Source organism: Falco naumanni, chromosome 15 (genome assembly GCF_017639655.2).
Source record: "Falco naumanni isolate bFalNau1 chromosome 15, bFalNau1.pat, whole genome shotgun sequence".
Taxonomy (NCBI): Eukaryota; Metazoa; Chordata; class Aves; order Falconiformes; family Falconidae; genus Falco; species Falco naumanni.
Genome location: NC_054068.1, coordinates 19,877,914 through 19,897,459, shown reverse-complemented (window position 1 = coordinate 19,897,459; position 19,546 = coordinate 19,877,914). Strand labels below are relative to the sequence as shown.

The 19,546-nt window shown below is 39.8% G+C and overlaps 1 protein-coding gene across 4 annotated transcripts in view; it reads left to right on the top strand.

Annotated features, from left to right (window-relative positions):
- The window catches only part of ESRP2 (epithelial splicing regulatory protein 2), a 46,768-nt gene that overhangs the window by 14,859 nt on the left and 12,363 nt on the right, over window positions 1-19,546 (top strand). For all 4 annotated transcript variants that reach the window (XM_040614963.1, XM_040614959.1, XM_040614960.1 and 1 more), the window contains exons 4-15: window positions 5,750-5,863; window positions 7,709-7,823; window positions 8,609-8,707; window positions 8,829-8,883; window positions 9,726-9,836; window positions 10,672-10,804; window positions 10,989-11,031; window positions 11,534-11,835; window positions 13,995-14,216; window positions 15,520-15,718; window positions 16,932-17,124; window positions 18,143-18,320. In XM_040614963.1, the coding sequence (XP_040470897.1) occupies window positions 5,750-5,863; window positions 7,709-7,823; window positions 8,609-8,707; window positions 8,829-8,883; window positions 9,726-9,836; window positions 10,672-10,804; window positions 10,989-11,031; window positions 11,534-11,835; window positions 13,995-14,216; window positions 15,520-15,718; window positions 16,932-17,124; window positions 18,143-18,320 (1,764 nt within the window). The remainder of the gene's footprint in view (window positions 1-5,749; window positions 5,864-7,708; window positions 7,824-8,608; window positions 8,708-8,828; window positions 8,884-9,725; window positions 9,837-10,671; window positions 10,805-10,988; window positions 11,032-11,533; window positions 11,836-13,994; window positions 14,217-15,519; window positions 15,719-16,931; window positions 17,125-18,142; window positions 18,321-19,546) is intronic.

Genomic DNA, 19,546 nt, shown 5'->3' with positions numbered 1-19,546 from the left:
ATAATTAATTACTGGAGGAAGTCTCTTGGGTAGGTAAAATAATTTGCAGAAGAAAGCTGAAATAGATCTCTAGTTTCTGCTTCACATGGAGATGTATGCTGGCCAGAGTGGAAATTTATTCTTGATATCTTAAAATGAATGTGGGAAAAAACCCCACATGTAGCTAAATTTTTACAGGTTTGAGGAAAATGGATGTAAGCACATGCTTTTATGTGCCTCAGATAAAACCTCTTTAATTTCAAACAGTGTATTTTACTGATCTGTGGAGTATATTTTCACTTTCTCTAGGACAGTTGTGTACTCATAATAAGAGTTCTTTAAGCTCGAGGGAATACATTAAAATACATGAGCCTAGATGAGCCAAAATAACTTTTCTTTTAAGTTACCGCTGAAAGTTTTCCTTTTTAATAATGACCAAGAGATGTCACTCCAGAATAATTTTGTTTTGTTTTGGTAGGGGTTTTTTTCGGTTGTGGTTTTTTTTGTTTGGGTTTTTTTTTGATGTTTTTTCCAAAAGACTGATCTAGAATGCTAAGCCTTTTCAAATTCTTTTGACAGGCTTTATCCCAAATCAAGTATCATCTGTCTGTCTGGTGTCTTAAGTGTCTTAATTTTTGGCTGGACCAGGTGTGATTTGTCTTCCCACTTAAGTCTAAAGATGGCATAGAAGTCAAAATGAGCACTTTTGATATGCTAATTTGGCAGAAACTTGATAACCTATTAACAAGTAATCACCAAAATGTTATCTCTGGGCAACTTAGTAACGTGCCTGTCCCTACTACTGCTTTGAAACCACATCCCCACATCCTGGCAACCATCCTTTGTGCAAAGAATATTGATAAATCTTATAACTCGTCTTCTACTTGGGAATAGATGCATGTCTAGCTTAAGTGTGGGCTGCAAGCTAAGCTTCTTTCTGCATTTTCATGTTATGCCTTAGCATAGCGTTCCAAACCTGGTTTAATTGCAAGGATGCCTTTCATTCTGAAGCTTTGTGAATAATTTTGTGTCTTGTCTGGTGCTGTTAGCCGTGATGGGTCAGTAAGGCTGGATGAAGCAAAACAGAAACTTTGTTCAGTGCTAAGGGAAAGGATCTCATTTATAAGATACACTAGGAGCTGCTGTCGGTCTGGTGAGTAAGAAGCAGCCAATTGTCTGTTATTTCCTAGAGATAAATTAAAGGGAGAATTCCCCAGAGTTTCTTGGTGTTTTAGAAATGGTTCAGTTGACAGTATGGGTGCATCTCAGTATTTCATTACAATATCAGGCGCAGATGCAGTGGCCTTTCTCAAGGATGAGAGCTATTTTTAGTTAGGGAAATGGGAATATCCAAGCAGCCAGAGGTTTATTTCAGTGCTTTGTGCATCATAACTCTAGAAAGAAGTTAATGAAGAACCTTCTTATTTCTCTGAGATCCACAGGTTCTGTTACAGTTAAGGCAACACGAAGGGGGCTGTGCCTTTTCAGCCACTTGGGATTCATTTGCAGCAAACAGCAGCTCCTGCTGGCTCCCATCCAGCTGTGGTGCTGGCGAAACATGTCTCTGCTCTCTTTGTACTCTCAGCTACATGACCAAAATCCTGTTTAGCCAGTTTTTCAAACTGGTGCTTAAACTCTGTCCTTTCCTCTCACCACCTTTTCTCTGACAATTGTTTTAGGTTTTGTGGAGGTAAATGTACAGAGCAGCTTGTTTGATTCTTCCTCTTATCTCTGTTCAGTTTTTAATCTCTGTATTGAATTATTGAACGTATTCCTTTAAATATGGAATGATTCATCAGAGCTGTGCTAGAGAGACTGATCTGCTGGAATAAACAATAAAGGGTGGAGGGTGATGCCTCCACTGTGGCTCTTGCAGTCCAAATGAGGGCTGGTTGTAAGATGCAAACAGTGGTAATTAACACTCCTGTATAACTCTGTTGCTATGAAATGAGTAGATTAACAGGGGAGACACAGGGTTTATAAGCTTGGTGGAGGCAGTCTCAAGGTGGGGCAGCTTTGCATGCTGCAGTGGGGGAATGCTATGGAGGACAGCATGAAGATGACTGATGGGAGCTAAATAGCTGAGCTGGTTTTTATTAGCGGAGTGAAGGAGATGTGGATAGAATTTGCAAAATGACAGAGTTGTGGACAGGTTGTTCAACATGTGAAACAGAAAAATTAAATGTAAATCTGGCACCAGTCTTAACTTGTCCTTCGCTTGCTACATTTGGGTGTATGCTGTTTCGAAGTTGTTTTTTGAGATGCTGGCTGAAATTCCTAGTGTGAGAAAGGAGGCTGAAGATGGCTTTTCCACGGAACACTGAATTGTTTAATTGTATTTCAGTGTGGCTTTATAAACACATCTGCACTAGTTGCTTTAACTCCTTTTGATACATGTGATAGGCTGTGTCTATTGCCTGAAAGACTTAAGGGTCCAGTGTAATCTATAGCAACGAGAGCTAGTCCAAAGCTATGTTTTTCACACTTAACCTTTCCAGAATTTGGAGGCATCTCATGTAGATCAAAGAAGCCAGTTCAGGCTCATCTCCAATATCTGTCGTCCCTCTGTCCCTCTGTGGCAGTGTTACGCTTGCTGTTTTGCCCATGCTCTTCTCCTAGGTGAATCTTCCCATTCACACTCTGCTACCTCATTCCTCAGTTAACCCATGTGATAGCTGAGCTGTTCCGGATAGGAAGGATTGCCTAGATCTCCCGACTGTTCTTCCCACACTCCTTTTTGCCCTCTTCTGGAGCAGTACACCCCAAAGTTTGAAAAAGGCTGGTCTTAAAATAGAAGTTTCTAAATAAGCACTCAGCAAGGCCTGGCAGCCTTGTGGCATTTTATCTTAAGGCACTTCAAGCTGCTAGCTTCTCCTAAGGAAAGTAGAGGATTGTTTTGATATGTCAATTGTCCCATTGGAAAGGAGTTAGCAATGTTGAATGTTATCACTGATGTTTAATAAATATGCAGTGCAAATACTTAGGCTCAGTTAAAAATAAAAACAGATGCTGCTTCTCATGCCTTCTTTAAACCTTAGTACACTTGAAGTATTGGGCTTATTGGTGTCCTTATGCCATATTTCACTCTTCTTGGTGTCCTCTCACCAGGGGCTTCTGAAAATAGTTGTGTTGTGTATCTGTTGTCTTAGCTGTATGTTGTGTGGGAACACAGTCTGGAAAATGTGAATATTTTCAGTGCAACAGCCTTGACGATTTTTTTTTTTTTTTACCAACTTGACTTACACTGTTTGGCTTGAGCATTTCTTTCTTCCCTTGTCCAAATGTTCTTCTCTTTTTATCTTCTAACTTGGTGAAACCTTTTGAGCTGCAGGTCTTTCACTTTACTTGGAAAGAAGGATACTGTGTACATTTGGTGGTGCTTACCTCAAATTGTATGTGTTGGATTTCTTCGTGTATCGGATCAAAACAGCTCACCAACTGCACTCTTTATATGAGCTCTTGTGCATCTTCACATCTTCAGAAGCACAGGGTACAAAGTTGAAGGCTTGGGGAGTGTTTTATTACTATTCATCAGTAAGACTCTGCTTCCTTTTGGCAAGGATCCCTGTATATCTTCTGGAGGCTAATTCCCATCATCGTTTCCAATTCCTTTTTACAAATATTTGCTCTTTACTATGCCCAAAATTTAAAACAGAAAGTAACAAGGTGCTGCATTTAGTAAGAAGTCAATTCTCCTCGTGTCTGTTATTGTGGTGAGAGTATTTGTTGTTGGTTTGTGACTCTGGCAGTCCCCAGAACTTCATTTCTGAAGTGGTTCCTTCTGAGTCCTCTGGAATTTTCTTCTTTTGCTGGTGTTTACACATCAGCTGAGGTATTTTGAGCACTCTCGCATCTCATTTTTCTGACTTTAAATCATCCTTAAATAATGACTTGTTTTATAGCCTCAGGTTCTTCAAGATTTCAACTTGTAGTAGGAACACAGCCTGAACTAGCAGTCAGGAGGAAACTGGCTTTCTGAATCTGCAAGAGTTTGGGTTGTTTTGGATTTTTTTTTGTGTTTTGTTGGTTGTTTTTTTTTTTTTGGGGGGGGGGTGTGTTTTTGTGTATTTTGGTGGTGTGCAAAGATCTACGTTGTAAAGGGTTTTTTTGGGGGGGGATATTTCACCCTTCTTGAAGGTTCAAACATCTTTTTTGCTATTAAAAAGAAGTTATTTATAGATGTATTTATATCTGTGTATATAAATATCTGCAAATTAATCAACTTGCACATAGATGCTGATGTACGTGCCTCTCCTTACCCAGCTCTGCCCCTCAGTTCTCTGTCTTGATATGTAGTAGCCATCATTACAGCATTTCTGAGCCCAAAATGGTAGTGGGATGCTGGTTAGCTGTCCAAGCCTAGAAAAGGGCCTGAACTGAATTTGAGCAGGTAGGTTGAAATAAAGCCTGGGTAGTCGTGTCTCTGTTCCTACTAAATCATGTTCAATATGCGATTTCTCCCTCGTGGAGCCTTACCTTTGGAGCACAGATGCTGCAACATTTGTTCACACAGCAAACACCACATAACTGCAGGATCAGATCATTAGAACATCATCTTTCCTGAGCAGAGATGTAACTATGTAATGTGTCACACATGTTGATTAAACAAACCGACCCTCTTTTTTTTTCCCCCATACACAGGTTAAAAGACAGCATCAAGATGTTGTCTGAGCTTCAAGTCAACTTGTAATTTGCTCTTGAGGGTGGTTGTTTTGGAGTTGTAAGCTCCTGCTGAGAGCAGTGGGTGGCTGCTGCATCCTGATGTTAATTATTGTTTTGTGTTTGAGGTGTGATGCTTTCCTGGGAGGGATTAGCACCAAGGATGAACCTTAAAATAATTATTTGTCCCCCTGAAATTTAGCTAACAAGCTACTGTTTACTGATTTGATACATGTAGGTACTACAATACGTTAGCTGACTATTATGAGCGAGGAATTTAACACTGGTATGGAGTAATAAAAGGCTAGAAACTTGTATAAGGAACATACATAACTAATGTTGAACAAGACAGATGGAGCCCTTTCCTCTTGAGAATTGTTTACCTGTTGAGGGTTATCCATTCTACAGCTAGGGAATAATTTTGTTTTACCTAGTGTTTGTAACACTGCATCTCTACCAAGAACTTTCATTGGCTTGGATCTGACTTGATTATAATTTCACTTTTGAAGGTATAAACCAGAATTTGTTTGGCTTTTCTTGGCATATAACCTCTGAAACATCAGTAAATCCTCATGGGTAGCTTTTTTATTTTTGAAGTTCAAATTTAAAAAATAAAGGACATAGCCTTTTTTCACCTATGGCACCTTTGACTTTGGTTATTGCAAAATCAGTGTTGTGATTGATCTTGAAAGGTTTTTTCTTTCAAAATATTTCATAGCTTTTATTCTAGTGAGTTCAGATTTTGAGCATTACCATTTTAATACCGTGACCGTTCATATGAACTGATAATTCTGCCATAGCGTTCACCATACTGCTGGTGTTCTCATTTTCTATTCTGCAAATGCATACAGTTTATTTGCGTACCTTTATCAGGAGCCCAAATTTGTTCTCCACCATGTTTTTTCAAAAGCTGTTACAAAGTGCTGAATTATTTTATCTACACCCTCCTCCTGCTGCTCCCCCCCCCCCAAAAAAAAAAAAAAACCCAAAAAAACCCCCAAAAAACAAAAACCAAACCCACAAAAAACACATTGCAATAATGGTAAGTGCTTGCTTTATGTAATTATCTGTATCATTCGGTACAATGAAATGTATCACTTTTATTTTTCAGTTTAGTCAGCTGGTATCCAGTGATTTGAAAGTACTTGGAAGGAGCTCTTACACACTCTGCAGTGATGGCCAGTTACTCATTAGACAAGTCCTCCACCCAGAAACATCTAAGAAGGTATGAGATCAGAACTGGTGCAGAAGGGCAGTACTGTGTTTTAAGGATGTCAAAGAAAGTAGCTTCTGTGAGTTTGAGTCAACCTTGGGAACTACAGTGCTCCAACAATATTTAAGATGATCTCCCTGTCTCAGCCCTGAGTAATAGAGGAGTAGTTCTTGGCACTTGCTCTGGGAAGTCAGCTAGAGCACTTGAGGACTCCCTGATGAGCATAATGAAGAGGAAAATTAGGAAAGACAGGATAGAGATGGGAACAATACAAGTCTTCTGAATTCTTTGTCTCAAGAAATGAAAGCAAAGGTAGAGATCTAACCTCAGCAGAGGTGATGGAGAGCTATTGCTTTGTTTAGGCTTGAGTTAAATCACACACAGGTTCTGTGCAGAGCCGTGGGTTTTTACCAAGATCTGAAATTGGTAGGAGCCCGTGTGTCAATGTCCTGTACAGAGTAAAAACACAGGCAGTGACTTGTCCTGGGGAATGGCAGTGGTTCCCCATCTGCATTTCTTCAGCAGGAAGCGGTGCTACAGCTTATTTGCTACTCCCACACAAAGCAGCAGTTTCCACTCCTTAAGTTCCTGCAAGGGCAGGCTCCCTTGCGCAGGGAGAAGGGTCTCGCCTTGGCAGGGTTGAGTTAGCCTCTTAGCAGGGTCTGCAGGAGCCGCGCAGGAATGGGAGCTGCTGATAGGGAAGGAGTTGACTGATCAGTTGTACTTTTTTTTTTTTTTTTTTTTTTAACCTATATAAGGCTATTGGTTCATGCTGAATTTCTACAAATATTTGCTTGGCATTTGTGTTCTGTTAAAACATAACACTGCCTTTTTATGAAAAGTGCATGTTTATGAAGGGATGAAGCAAGTAAGGAAACACAAATAAATTTAACATTCAAACATGATGATACATTTTTTTTTTTTTTTCCTTGGTGGGTAATTCTTTAAATTCTTGAAACATATGGATTAAACCAAAACAAACACTGTCATGTTGTGGTAGAAGTAACTGCCTATGCCAGATGAAGGAATGGATCTGATAGTGTTGAATCTCTTAATGCATTTCTTTGTCTTTTTTCTTTTTTTCTCCTTCAATACTTTTTCACTTGCAAAGTTTATTTCTCCCTGCACATTAAATGTTAGTAAGCCTCAGACCTTAGCTCTTGCTATTTCTACCATTCTGAGAAGCATTATCTTGTGACTTTTCTCAATTCTTTATTTACAAAGGTGGGTGCTGTTTGGCTAGACAGAAGACAAACTTTTATATAGTAAAGCAGTTGGAGAGCTTGAGAGAAATAGTGGTGAATTAAACTAGAATTATTTGGTTTATTCATTGAAAAAAATAAGCCAAGGTGCTAGTGAATGTTTAAATGTTTGTTTAATTATGTTATATAATTGAAGTTCTTATCCAATGCACAACAGTTTGTACACTGTAACAATATTTATTTAAACTTTGTTATCATGTTTTGGTACAATTATGCTTTCCAATGTAGCCACAAAAGAGAAAATACAGTATCCTAAGTGGGGACATTTATAAAACAGCAAAACCTAGGTAATTCCGTGCCCCCCCCTCTTTTTTTTTCTTTCTCTCTCCATCCCCCCCGCCCCCAGCTGCCTTCTCTAGCTGTTTTGCACAGGTCTGCCCCTCAGAAGCTATTTGATTTTGCTCATCTAGAGATCTAATTCTGTAAGGCTATGGAATTTGAACTGTGTTACAGAGGAACTAAACTGGTCTATCATAGACAAGCTGACGACATGCAACTATGTGATTTTTGAGACTGCCTCATTCAGTCCAAAAATATTAATGGGAATTTAAAGGAATGGTGTGTGTACAAAACAAACTTTTTGCCTTCGTTGTAGAACTTCCTGCTGTCAGACTGCTTCTATTCCTTTTACGATCTGCGCAAAGAATTTCACACTTGCTACCCTAGTTCAGCCACCGTGAAAGATCAGACTATCAAGACCATGGCAGAATGTATCCTTTTGCTGCAGTTTTTACACCAAAATCAATTAAGCTTCCTTAGGTTTTATCTCTGGATGTTACAGGTTTTATTCTTCTAAAGAAAGACATGTGTTATCAAAACTCACAGGTAAAATGGAAGGAATGTTTGCTGAAGTGTGTGTTGGGGGAAGCGGCTCTGCTTGTAATAATTCTTTTCCCCCCCCTCAATTTGAGTCTAACGCTGAGTTCTAAACCATGTTTAGTAAATCTAAAAAAGAAAAACATCACTTGCCCTGATACTTGATCTTAAAGGAAAGCCTTAGCTATCAGTGGGCCTTTTCAGCACCACTTGGCCTGCAAGTTTCTGCTGTTCGTAGGTAGTCATAGTTCTCTTGTATAATCCTGACTGAACTGAGTTTAAAACAAAACCAAACAAAAAAAAAAAAAAAAAAAGCAAACCACCACAAAACCCCAACACCCTACATCTAAATTTTAGGAGACTTGTTGTGGCTCAGCTGAATGTGGTTAAAGTTCAGTTATGTTTGAAGTGATAGGGATTTCCTCAGCTTTCCTTTTTTTTTTTTTTTTCCCAAACTGTTACCTCTGAAATGATGTAAGCTATCAATAGTTTTTAGGCTGTTGACTGTTAAAGTGAATATTAACCAGTTTATGAGCAGAGTAACAAATGTCTAATGGTCATGTGTCCCTGCTAAGACCAATAAATTTGATTACCAGTTCCGTGTTAATATCAGGAAAGCCTTATGACTTGTTTACAAATGATTGTGCAAGTCTGTTATTTTCTGTGACTGCCTGTTTAGATCTAGGCTTGGGGACAGATGAAACAGAGGAGGACTTTGGTGTGTGGCAAGTGAAAACCATGGTGGCTATCATTTTCAGCATGCTGTCTGAAAGCTGTGGTAAGTGACCTATTTATACAGAAAGCAGAAATCTTTCTTTTCTGTAAGAATTGGCAGTGGTACTGTCATTCTTAACTAATCTCTGACCCTGGTTATATTTAAACTTCCTGTTTTCTTGTAGATCATGTATTTACTGAGCCTGAAACTGTGAAATACAAGTACGAAACAGGTCCTTGGTAAGTGCCCTTGTTGCTGCTGTTTACAACAAAAGATGAGCCTTGTCTGCAGCAAGGAAAGGTTGTGACTGCCTCCCCGCAGTCCCTGTGACAGTAGGTTGGTTCCTGAGAACAGCAGCGGTGGTCTAGTGTGGACAGGCTGCGGCTGGGATGTTGAATAATGTACTTTAGTCTGGCTCTTTAAAGTCAGTGGAAGTTAAACGCTCTTTGTTCTCTAGCTTCTGTTTTGCATGGCAGCGAGGCTGACTTATCTTGCCCAGTGGTGAAGAAATATTTGTGAACTTTCCCTAAGTCAACAGGGGTAATGGCTGGTGCACCCGACACGACATGCAGCTGAACTGGTGGTGCTTCTGAAAAGTGGGCTAACGCACTGTATTGCCTAGCGGGCTCAGGGGGAGAAGGAACAGCATGGTTCTTTGTTTTCAGCTACGTTGCAGTAACTGGAGAATGAAACATCTAAGTAATACGTATTCATATCTAGGAGTCCTTTGTAATCCTCTATGTTGGCTTGTTAGAATTTTCAAATAAAATTAAGTTGGTTCCTTATTACTTCACTTTGAGACAGTCTTCCTTTTTTTTTTTTTTTTTTTTTTAAGGAACTGCAATGTGGTGACAACATAGTGCATCTTAGGTGTTGTATATTTAAAAGGATTATCCCCATTATCTTTCCTTTCTTTATTGAAATGAGTAATGGGATTAGAAGAATCTCAACAGCAAATATAGTCCTGGTTTAAAAGTTAAATTAGTTGCAAACTGATATTTGGTAAGATAATGGAAAACCTAGATTAAAGTTACTTTGGCTTTTTTTCTTTTTTTTTTCTTTTTTCTTTTTTTCTATGCAGTAGTAAATCTGAAACAGTGGACAGCGAGACAGTAATACGTGCCAGAGGCTTGCCATGGCAGTCTTCAGACCAAGATATTGCTCGATTTTTCAAAGGACTCAATATTGCCAAGTAAGACAATAAGAATTTGCCTTGTTTTACCACTTCATCTTTAATAGTGAATTAATTTAATTATTTATTTATTAATGCTCATCTGCCACACCCTGAACTAGAGTCCTTGCTTCTACTGGTTTCCCCACCCAGGCCCCTTCCCACTCTGTGGTCATAACTGAACAGGTTTGCCAGCCTCGGGTGTGCAAGAAAGAGTTTTGGAGTGTGTGAAGAAGAAAAGACACTTGGCAATTGAAACCAGATGTACATTCATTTATTGCTAGTACCTAAAGGGAGAAACTCCTACTGCATTAATCAAGGCAGAGTCCAAAATATAACAGAAGATTACATTTTGTGCCAACTCTTCAGTATTGTTTTACCTCCTAATCAGGTCTCCAAGTGCTGTTTGGAAGAAATTTTCATAGGGCTGATGTGTGAGCACCTGTATAGAAATGTGTGTCTATATAGAGAAAGTGAGTTTAATTCAGCATACCTGTCACTTAATATATATTTTCAGATTCTCAACACTAAGAAATACTTTATTTTTATTATTTTTTAGAGGTATGAGGAAATTCAAGTTTGTATCTCTGAGATGTTAGGAAGGGCTTGCAAATTTGCATCTGCAAGGAAGTTGAGAAAGTGGTGAACGGCATGAGAGCCAAGATGTCACTAAACTGGATTCTGAAGTATAGTTGTGTTACATTAAAAATGAAATTAAGTTGTGGATAGTAGCAGTTTCTTTTACAATCTGCAAACTCTGTGTTAAAGTCTGCTTTATCTACTACTCTTATGTAATTGTTTATTAAATGTATTAAAGATTCAAACTAAGTTTATTTTTGTTGGCCTCACCTTCCAGAGGTGGTGTGGCTCTTTGTCTGAACGCTCAAGGAAGAAGAAATGGGGAAGCATTAGTTCGGTTTGTCAGTTCTGAACAGAGAGATCTTGCACTGGAAAGACATAAGCATCACATGGGCAGCAGATACATTGAGGTAAAATGTAGTGACTTAAAATAAATTATTTGCAGAGCAACTTGAATATTTTAGACTGCAGTTTTAAATGAGAATAAACTGCACTTCTGTTTTGCTCAAAATACAAACGTCTTACATATGGAAGAGTGTGTGTGAGTTGAATGTTGTAATTTTCACATGTGTGTTTTTTCTTTTTCTCTTTAAGGTTTACAAAGCAACTGGCGAAGAATTCTTAAAAATTGCAGGAGGTAAGTGATGCTGGGTTCAGTGTGGTTAAATTCATAGGAGTGTTCTAGTTCTGTTGTGGGTGGTATTTTTTTTTTCCTCCTTGACTGAGGACACAAATGGTTAATGAAGTAGCTTTTCCTGTTTTGCTTTCCAAGAATACTTAACCCTGTCAAATTCTGGTTTCACATGGTTGAATTTGAGCTGTGAGCATTTGGACTGATGGTCACAGACAGGTCTTGCTGTTTGGGAGGAAGATGAGTCTTTGCAGTGGGAGCATCTGTGTGCTTTCTATAAGTTCACGTTGATCTCATCTTTGTTCCAGATTCGTTAAAATATGAAACACTTTCAGGGTAAGGGATTTTCACTTCAAAATAGATTGCTGGGAGTTAGTAATGTCTCGGGGTCTTCTGTGGGTTTGTTGTTGGCTAATTGTCTCCTGTATTGCTGCTTAATGCTTTGCTGCTTCTGTGTCCTGTGGAATCAACTGACCAGCATGACCATGTGCTGTTATCTTTCTACTAGGCACCTCCAATGAAGTGGCCCAGTTCTTATCTAAGGAGAATCAAGTTATCATCCGGATGCGAGGCCTTCCATTCACTGCTACTCAGGAGGATGTCTTGGGGTTTCTGGGGCCAGAATGCCCAGTCACAGGAGGGAAAGAGGGACTTCTTTTTGTCAAGTACCCAGATGGCAGGCCCACAGGAGACGCATTTGTGTTATTTTCCTGTGAAGAATATGCACAGAATGCACTTAAAAAGCACAAAGAAATACTTGGAAAACGTTACATTGAACTCTTCAGGAGCACGGCAGCAGAAGTCCAACAGGTTGTAACTACTGGATGTGAGACTCCAGACTTAACAGTTAAAACGTTTCTTCTGACAATTGCATGCAAATATGTTGTAGACAACCATGAAAATCTATTGTAGTGAAGATATTACGTTCTAGAAAGGGCAGTATGTGCTTCCTGATTGGCATGGAAAATTGTGCAGCATTGCTTTTGTGGGTTTTTTTTGTTTGGGTTTTTTTTTTTTTTCCTGCCACAGTTTTTTAGTGGCTTTTTTAACATCCCTCAGGTTGTAAAGTAAAAAGCCTTGGATAATTTTCTTCTACTTCTTAAAGGCTGACTGAAATCACAAAAAGAATCCCAAAAATATACTAGATCGATAGTACTGTAGTAATGATTCTTGAAAATCTGCAGTATTGTCTTTAAATTCTGATCTCCATGTACAGCATTTCTAATATGAAATCCAAATCTGGACGCATTAAATCAACTTTTCCTACAGCTGTTCTGTTGGAAACTGAGAATTACCAGGACGTATCTGACCTTTGGTGAAAGGAAGTGAAATACTTGTTTTCATAAGACAATATAATTCACTTTCCCCCCTGTCCTTTACCAGTTTCAATCATCACCACCTTAATCTGGTAAAACCATTTTATTTTGGCACCAGCAATTCAAGCCTGTGAGAAACATCGCATGCTGCATTTTTCCTGCATGACACAGACTATTTCTACACTGATAATGCCAAAGGGAACAGTTAGGAGATTCTGGCTACAAAAACTAATACAGTTAGTGTTTCAACCAGCCTATGTCACATGAGAAGCCTATTCCACAGAAGGGATGGGGCAAGGGAAGGAATATCCACACTTGTAGACCTGCCGTTTACCCTTAGTGCTGTATACAGAGATCAGAACAGCCAAGGATCTGATGTGTGTATCATGAAAACTAAGTGAAATGGTGTGGTGAGGTATTGTTTTTCCTTTGTTTCACACCCACCCACCCCTCTCTCAAGAGAATGAGACTAAATCCTCTAAGGATCAAAACCACTCTGTCACAGTGACCAAGTCTTTGCCCTCACTTTTGTTAGGGAGACCTGGATAAAACTTATATTCTACCAATATGTCATTACTTCTTCCTCTGTGATGGCAGTCCAGGGTGACCACCCTGGGGTTTTTTTTGCTGCTTGAGCAAGAGATGATTTTTTAGGCTATTACAGGTTGCTTGTTTGAGTAAAGAAGAGGTAAAGCCATCTCTCCTCTACTTTGTGTTAGTACAAAGTAATTGCAATATTCTATACACAAGGGAGGGAGAAGATTTCTGGCCTGAAATGTGCCACAAGCAGATTCTTGAAAAAAGGCTTCTGTTGAGACAGGCTCTCTAGGCTGCATCATTATTGACAAAACTAAAGTTCATAACCTTTTTTTTGGTACCTCTTTCAGTGGAATGTGTCTGTTTATTTCTGATAATCATTGCTAGCTATGTTTTTCAGCAGTAGGCCCCAACAGCAAGTTATGTTCCCTTTGGCATTTGGGAATGAGTCAAGAGAAAATAGAATGTTGAGATCAATTTCTCCTATAGGTCTTTTTTTTTTTTTTTTTAACATGTTTTTTTCCTTGCCCCTCGCCTCACACACACACACACCCCCCCAAACCCCTGTACTTAGAGATGAGCCGTCAGGTTAAAAAAAAAAAGCATCCTCACTTAAACAATGAGGTTTTATGAAGGAATTAGAGCTAGTGTTTTTACTTATTTAGTTATTTCAGGTCTTAGTTCTTTTGAAATGACTGGGTTTAATTTACCTGAATTTTAGTAAGAACCGTATGTGACAATACAGGTTTATTAGCACAAATGGTGGGTTTTCCAGTGTTCCCTTTTGGGATATTCTAAAATGAACTGTAATCTGCTCTTAACGTCTTTTTAATGAGATTAGAAGGATCTGTTACTAGGCTTTAGCAAATTAAATTTGTTACATTTCCCCTCTTCCCTTTTGAGTTTGAAACTTTGAATTGCCCAACAGGAAACTATCCACAATAATTTGGTTTAAGAAGGCTGTGGGTGGGTGTTTGGGTTCCACCCACCCCCCTACCCCCACCCTGATTCTGGAAGTGAATTTGTTTAAATGTGTGAAATAGTACTGTGAGAACTGATTTGTGCCCAGCCAGATGACGTGTAGATCTCTATCAATGTGGGTTTTTTTGCCAACAGGTACTTAATCGATATATGTCAACACCTCTTATTCCCACTCTCCCAACTCCCATCATTCCTGTCATACCCCCGCCATACACCATTGCCACGGGCAGCATACGTGACTGTGTACGGCTCAGAGGCCTTCCTTACACTGCGGGCATCGATGACATCCTGGAATTTATGGGGGACGCCACAGGTGATATCAAGCCCCATGGAGTTCACATGGTCCTTAATCAGCAGGTAACAGCGTTTTGCATGGAAGGGCTAACTTCCCAGGTACTGAACAGGGGTAGAAGTCAGGGTAGCTTGGCTGTGCTTCAGGTCTTCCATAACCTTGAGAAGATACTGTGCTCTGTTTTGTCTGTCTTCATTTCTCTTCTCCTTTTACATACACACTTGCTTTTCTTTCTATACTTGTATAAATAAGATGGGAGGATGAAAATTGTTCTTTTAATGATAGCTTTAGCCTGTCTTAAATAGTCCCGTGTATTTCAGTTGAGTGCTGGAAATACAAAAGATGGAAATGTCTCATGTTAGATGGCCTAGCTGCTCTGTCAGCTTCAGGGTTTCTGCGTGATGGTAGCTGTGTTGTTTGAGTGGTATTTGTGGGAAAATACAGTTTTTCCTAACTTCTAACTTGATTAAAGACTTCTCAGACTTTAAAGGAAGCTGATAGTTTAAAGTTGTGTTTTGGATATATGTTAATGACATAATCGTAGAGATATCTTTTCCCTGTTGTCTTGTGTTAAAAATAAACTCTAATAGCCACAGAAATATTGAGGTATTAAAGAAAAAAAAAAGAGACTTACCTACTATATTTGCTCTGCCTTTTTGTTAAGAATTTTTTTAATATTCCATATTAAATATGCACATACTTTCACAGTATAATACATACAAAACCATCTCTCCGGTTGCAGAAAATCAGACCTGGAAATCAATTTATAATGTAGCTATGGACTTTACTAAAGCATGTCTAGAGCTTTATGCTGTTGTACTACTATCTGAAAGTAGTTACAGGGAAGGGAAAGCCAGACTCTTCCTAGGGCTTCACAGCAAAAGAATAAGGTACAGTGTTAATAAACTGCATCAAGGAAAATTCCAATTGGGTGAAAAGGGAAAAAAAACCAAAACCACAATGAGAAATTAGTTAAGCACCTGAGTTGGGTGTCCAGAGATGCTGTGGAATCAGGAACCCCTGGAGATGCTCAGATTTCAAGTGGAGAAGGCTATGAGTGACCTGATAAAACTTGAAAGTTAGTCCTGCTTTGAACAGCGTTTGGATTAGAGGCCTCCAACCTTTGTTTCCATTAAATTATTCTGTTTCTTTCTGCAAAAGATGGAAGCAGTGTGTCAATTGGGTACCGGTTACGTGAGTCTTGCCTTTCTGCTCTTAAAAATAATTGTGAGTTATTAGTCATAGGTGCCAGATGAGGAAGAACAATACAGAGTTTCGGTAGGCGTTTGATCTTAGTATTTCCTGCATTTCTTGTGCTCTGGGTATGTTAGTAACAGATTGAATTATGATGATTTCCCCTCCCCCCAGGGACGACCATCAGGTGATGCTTTTATCCAAATGAAATCTGCTGACAAAGCCTTTATGGTGGCTCAAAAATGTCACAAAAAAATGATGAAGGACCGTTATGTGGAAGTATTCCAGTGTTCGGGAGAGGAGATGAACTTTGTTTTAATGGGTGGCACTTTAAATCGTAGTGGCTTATCCCCACCGCCATGTAAGTTACCATGTAAGTCTCCAATTCTTCTGCTCTCTGCTGCTAAAGGCTGATATGTGGTAGGTGCTGAAGCTTTGTGGCCTTTCACCTTTTGACTTGGGTTTTGCCATGATCAATAATCATCCATCTGTATACATGCTGAGATTGGAATTGTTCCCTTTGGGCAATGATGGGACTGATCAGAGGCATTTTTATTGTATTTTCGGTGGTGAGTACAGGGCAGCAAGGCCTTGCCAGTGAAATTGTTGCACACTGCTTTTTACGGGTGTACTGTTCTTCTGAGCTCTGCGGTAGACTTGCCTGTAGCGAAACCTACTTGGAATTAGAGGGATTTAAAAGGGGGACAAATTCTATATTCCTAGCTGTCGATGAGTGCTCTTGCTATCTTGCCTTGGAGCATTGAGAAGGTACTCTTTGGGCTTATTTTTGAAGGAAAACACCCATAGGAATGATATGTTAATAGACCACAGAGAAGTGAAGTTGGATGGATTTTTATATTTTCATTTTATTTAAGATTGCAGTGAACCTTATTGTGGACTTATAATGGAACTTTACCGTACTATTCTAACCAGGATTACTATGAAAACACTAAGCAGATTCCGATGCATATTTTCTAAATAGTAAAAAGCTGCCAAATATTATTTAAAAACAGTTCGACTGCACACCAAGCCAAGCTTTATGTTCCTATACAAACCAGATATTTGTTCATCAAAATGCTAGTGATCTAGTGAGGTTTTCTTTTTACCATTTGCTACATCCTAAAAATACTTTTTAAAGCTGCATGAGAGCTTATACATTAAGACGGATGGTCAGCAGTTGCGGATGCCCACATGTAGCCGACATTTCCATGCTTTTGTCCCACAGAGTACAACTTCTGTTAGAAAGAACACAGGATGTGTTGGTGTGCTGCTTTCTCTATGCACATGGCTTTATGCTTTCTTTGAATAACTCTGAAGTTCCCTACTTTCTATTTGCATATGGGCAAGGCTGCTCAGTTCTAGAAGTTGTGAACTCTTAAGAATTGCTTGTTTTGAATGCCCTGGTTGTCATTCATGGTGATGTAGCAGGGGTCTCCAGGGGAAAGGCTAGAGAGCAGTCTTCGTACAAGTGTTCCTTAACCATGTCCAGATGGTATTAATCATGCTGGGGTGAATAATTCCTTTCCTATAGCAGATAACTGCATTCTGATTGGGTGTTTTTTTGCTGTGTTCTGGTTTGGTTTTAGGTCTTTCTCCACCAGCTTACGCTGCTTTCCAAACAGCAGCTGTGATTCCAGCAGAAGCAGCGCTTTACCAGCCTCAAGCCCTCTTGCCAGCCACCAGAACTCCCCAGGCCTCTGCAGCTGCTCCACCAACTGTTACCTACTACCCAGCTCAGGCTGCTCAGCTCTATATGAATTACACAGCTTACTACCCCAGGTAACCACCAGACTTAGCTGCTTCTCTTGACGTTTCATCTCATTGGAGCAGGCAACTGTGGGGTCATCTGTGAACAGCTTTTAAATTTCTACTTCTGGTGTAAAAACTATCCTGGGAACCTGGTGGTCACCAGCAGAGGCAGTAGCCATTTTAACCCGTTCTCTGTGGCCGTGTAATGAATTCAGCTTTTCTATAGGTTCTGTTTGAATCTGGTGATAATGTTAGTCTAATGTTTAACAAGTGTGTTTGGCATTGGGGTAATGTCATCAGGGTGGTTCTATTTCTTGGCCAAACGAGAAGCTGTGTCAATACATGCCTCTATCCTCATCCCTTAGTTTGGTCTTGTGTGTGCGATACTGTTCCCGTACTGAAAACCTCGTCATAGGTGTGTGCTAGGTTTGATTTCTTATATCAGCGAGACCAAAGAGCACTTTACGTGTGTAAGCAAAGCACATGATCTCCGCCTTTTCCCTTCTCACACGTGGTATCAACATGGCTCATTGAACTCTGGTACTTGGCTCTGTGAGGAAATAGCTTGTTCATTGACAGTTCCTAGGCTTGTGACACACACTGGCCTGAGTACCTGGTGAATTGTGACAGGCCCTGACCAGAGATGCTACTTTTTTACTCACTGTTTTGTGCCTCAGAAGTACTAGATTTGGGCCCTTGCCTGTTTTTCCATACTGTGATTCCACCCCCCACCCCCTGCTTCGTGGTTTTATTGATGATCTTAGAACAAGTTATCTGTAGCTACTTATTTTTCTCCTCTCCTGTGAAATAACAAGTGCCATTCTTTGTCTTCAACTACAAATGTTGTAGTTTTCCTTTCCCTTCCTCTGAAAATAAATTGTCAGATGCTGAAGAGAAATAAAGTCTGTAAAGCGGTCTACATCAGGGCTGCTTGTTTTTCTACAGGCTTATTCTCTCATCTAAATTTTCCGTTTCATCTTTTGCATATTCAGAGTACTAAAACCAGTTATTGGTTTTCATAATAATTTTGCCCTTCCTTCTCTTTCAGTCCTCCAGTATCCCCCACCACGGTGGGGTACATTGCAGCTCCTCCAGGAGCTGTAGCTGCTGCTGCCACTGCCACCCACACTCCGATTCTGCCCCAGCCTGGAGCATTAGTCCGTATGCAGGGCTTGCCATATAACACAGGAATGAAGGAGATACTCAGTTTCTTCCAGGGGTACCAGGTTAGTATGCAGTCCCTCTCCTTGATACTGTGTTTGGACCTCTGAGTAATGATCAGTGGGGATCAAACTGAGCAAGTGGGTGCTTTTGGAGGTTGCTGAACAAGTGTGCAAGCTCAATTTTGTACATCTAACTGGCAGAGCAGAGTGTAATATACGATTTGCCTTCCTTCTTATATAATAAGCATGTCCTAATTTGAAAGCAGTGATTTATGTGTCTAGGCGTTACGGTTTGAGTTTGGAAAGGGAGAAGGCACAGAGCCCTGGTGTGAGTGGGGCTGTGAAGGGGCTGCCAGAGGAAGGTGGTGAGGGCTCTCGATCCTGGCCACTTTTTGGTGGGATCCTTAGGTAGGGCCAGTGTTTTGACCTTCAAGGCTTAAGTGTTTTAAGTCTGCGGAGATCAAATTTCTAGTACAAGAGGCTGACCTAGGTGTGGTGACTTGCTTGCAAAAGGAGAGAGGCGGGTGCCTTTGTCAGATGCTTTTTCAGTGGCTAATTATTTTGGTTACAGGCATGAACATTTTCCACTAAAACAGCATTATGTTGCAGCCTGAAGGAAAACTGTTCCACAAACCATTTTGTGCTGATAGCAAATATTCTATGTGCTATAGGTAACTTTAGTCAGTATATACTGATTCAATGCTCTAGGTGGGTGTCTACCAGAGGGACATTATGGAAAAAAGAAAAAAAAAGCATCATGTACAAACATGGATTTTTTTCCAGCAGCACTAATTTGGATTCATGGAATGGGTCTTGCCATGTTGTCTTCCTTTCGTCTCAGAAGATACTGTATTTATATCTCTGTTTTGTCGTTACATGTTTGCTAAAGGGAAAGATAACTGAATATGGTATATGCTGGTTCTGTGGATAACAGCACTTACAAAAATACCGGATCTGCCCTTTTGGTACTACTCAGAAGCCCTGACTTAAAAATCCTCTTGGTGGGTCTCAAGCCACTGTTCTAGTGATGTGTGAAAAGATGACAATTCTTGAGTGTATGTCTTTCAAAATTCTGTTAAGTTGGATAATGGTGATACTGCTGATGGGTAAGAGGCAGATGGATTCTTTTTAATGCATAGCAGCAGTTAATGCAAAACTGTGAGGCGTGGTATGTTTTATTTTTTCTTTTTCTTTAGGGTTCTTAAAGGACAATGGGCTTTAATTTATAGAGCAAGATGTCCGCTATGTAAATGAATGTAGACTGAGAACAGATGCTTAAATGTGTACAT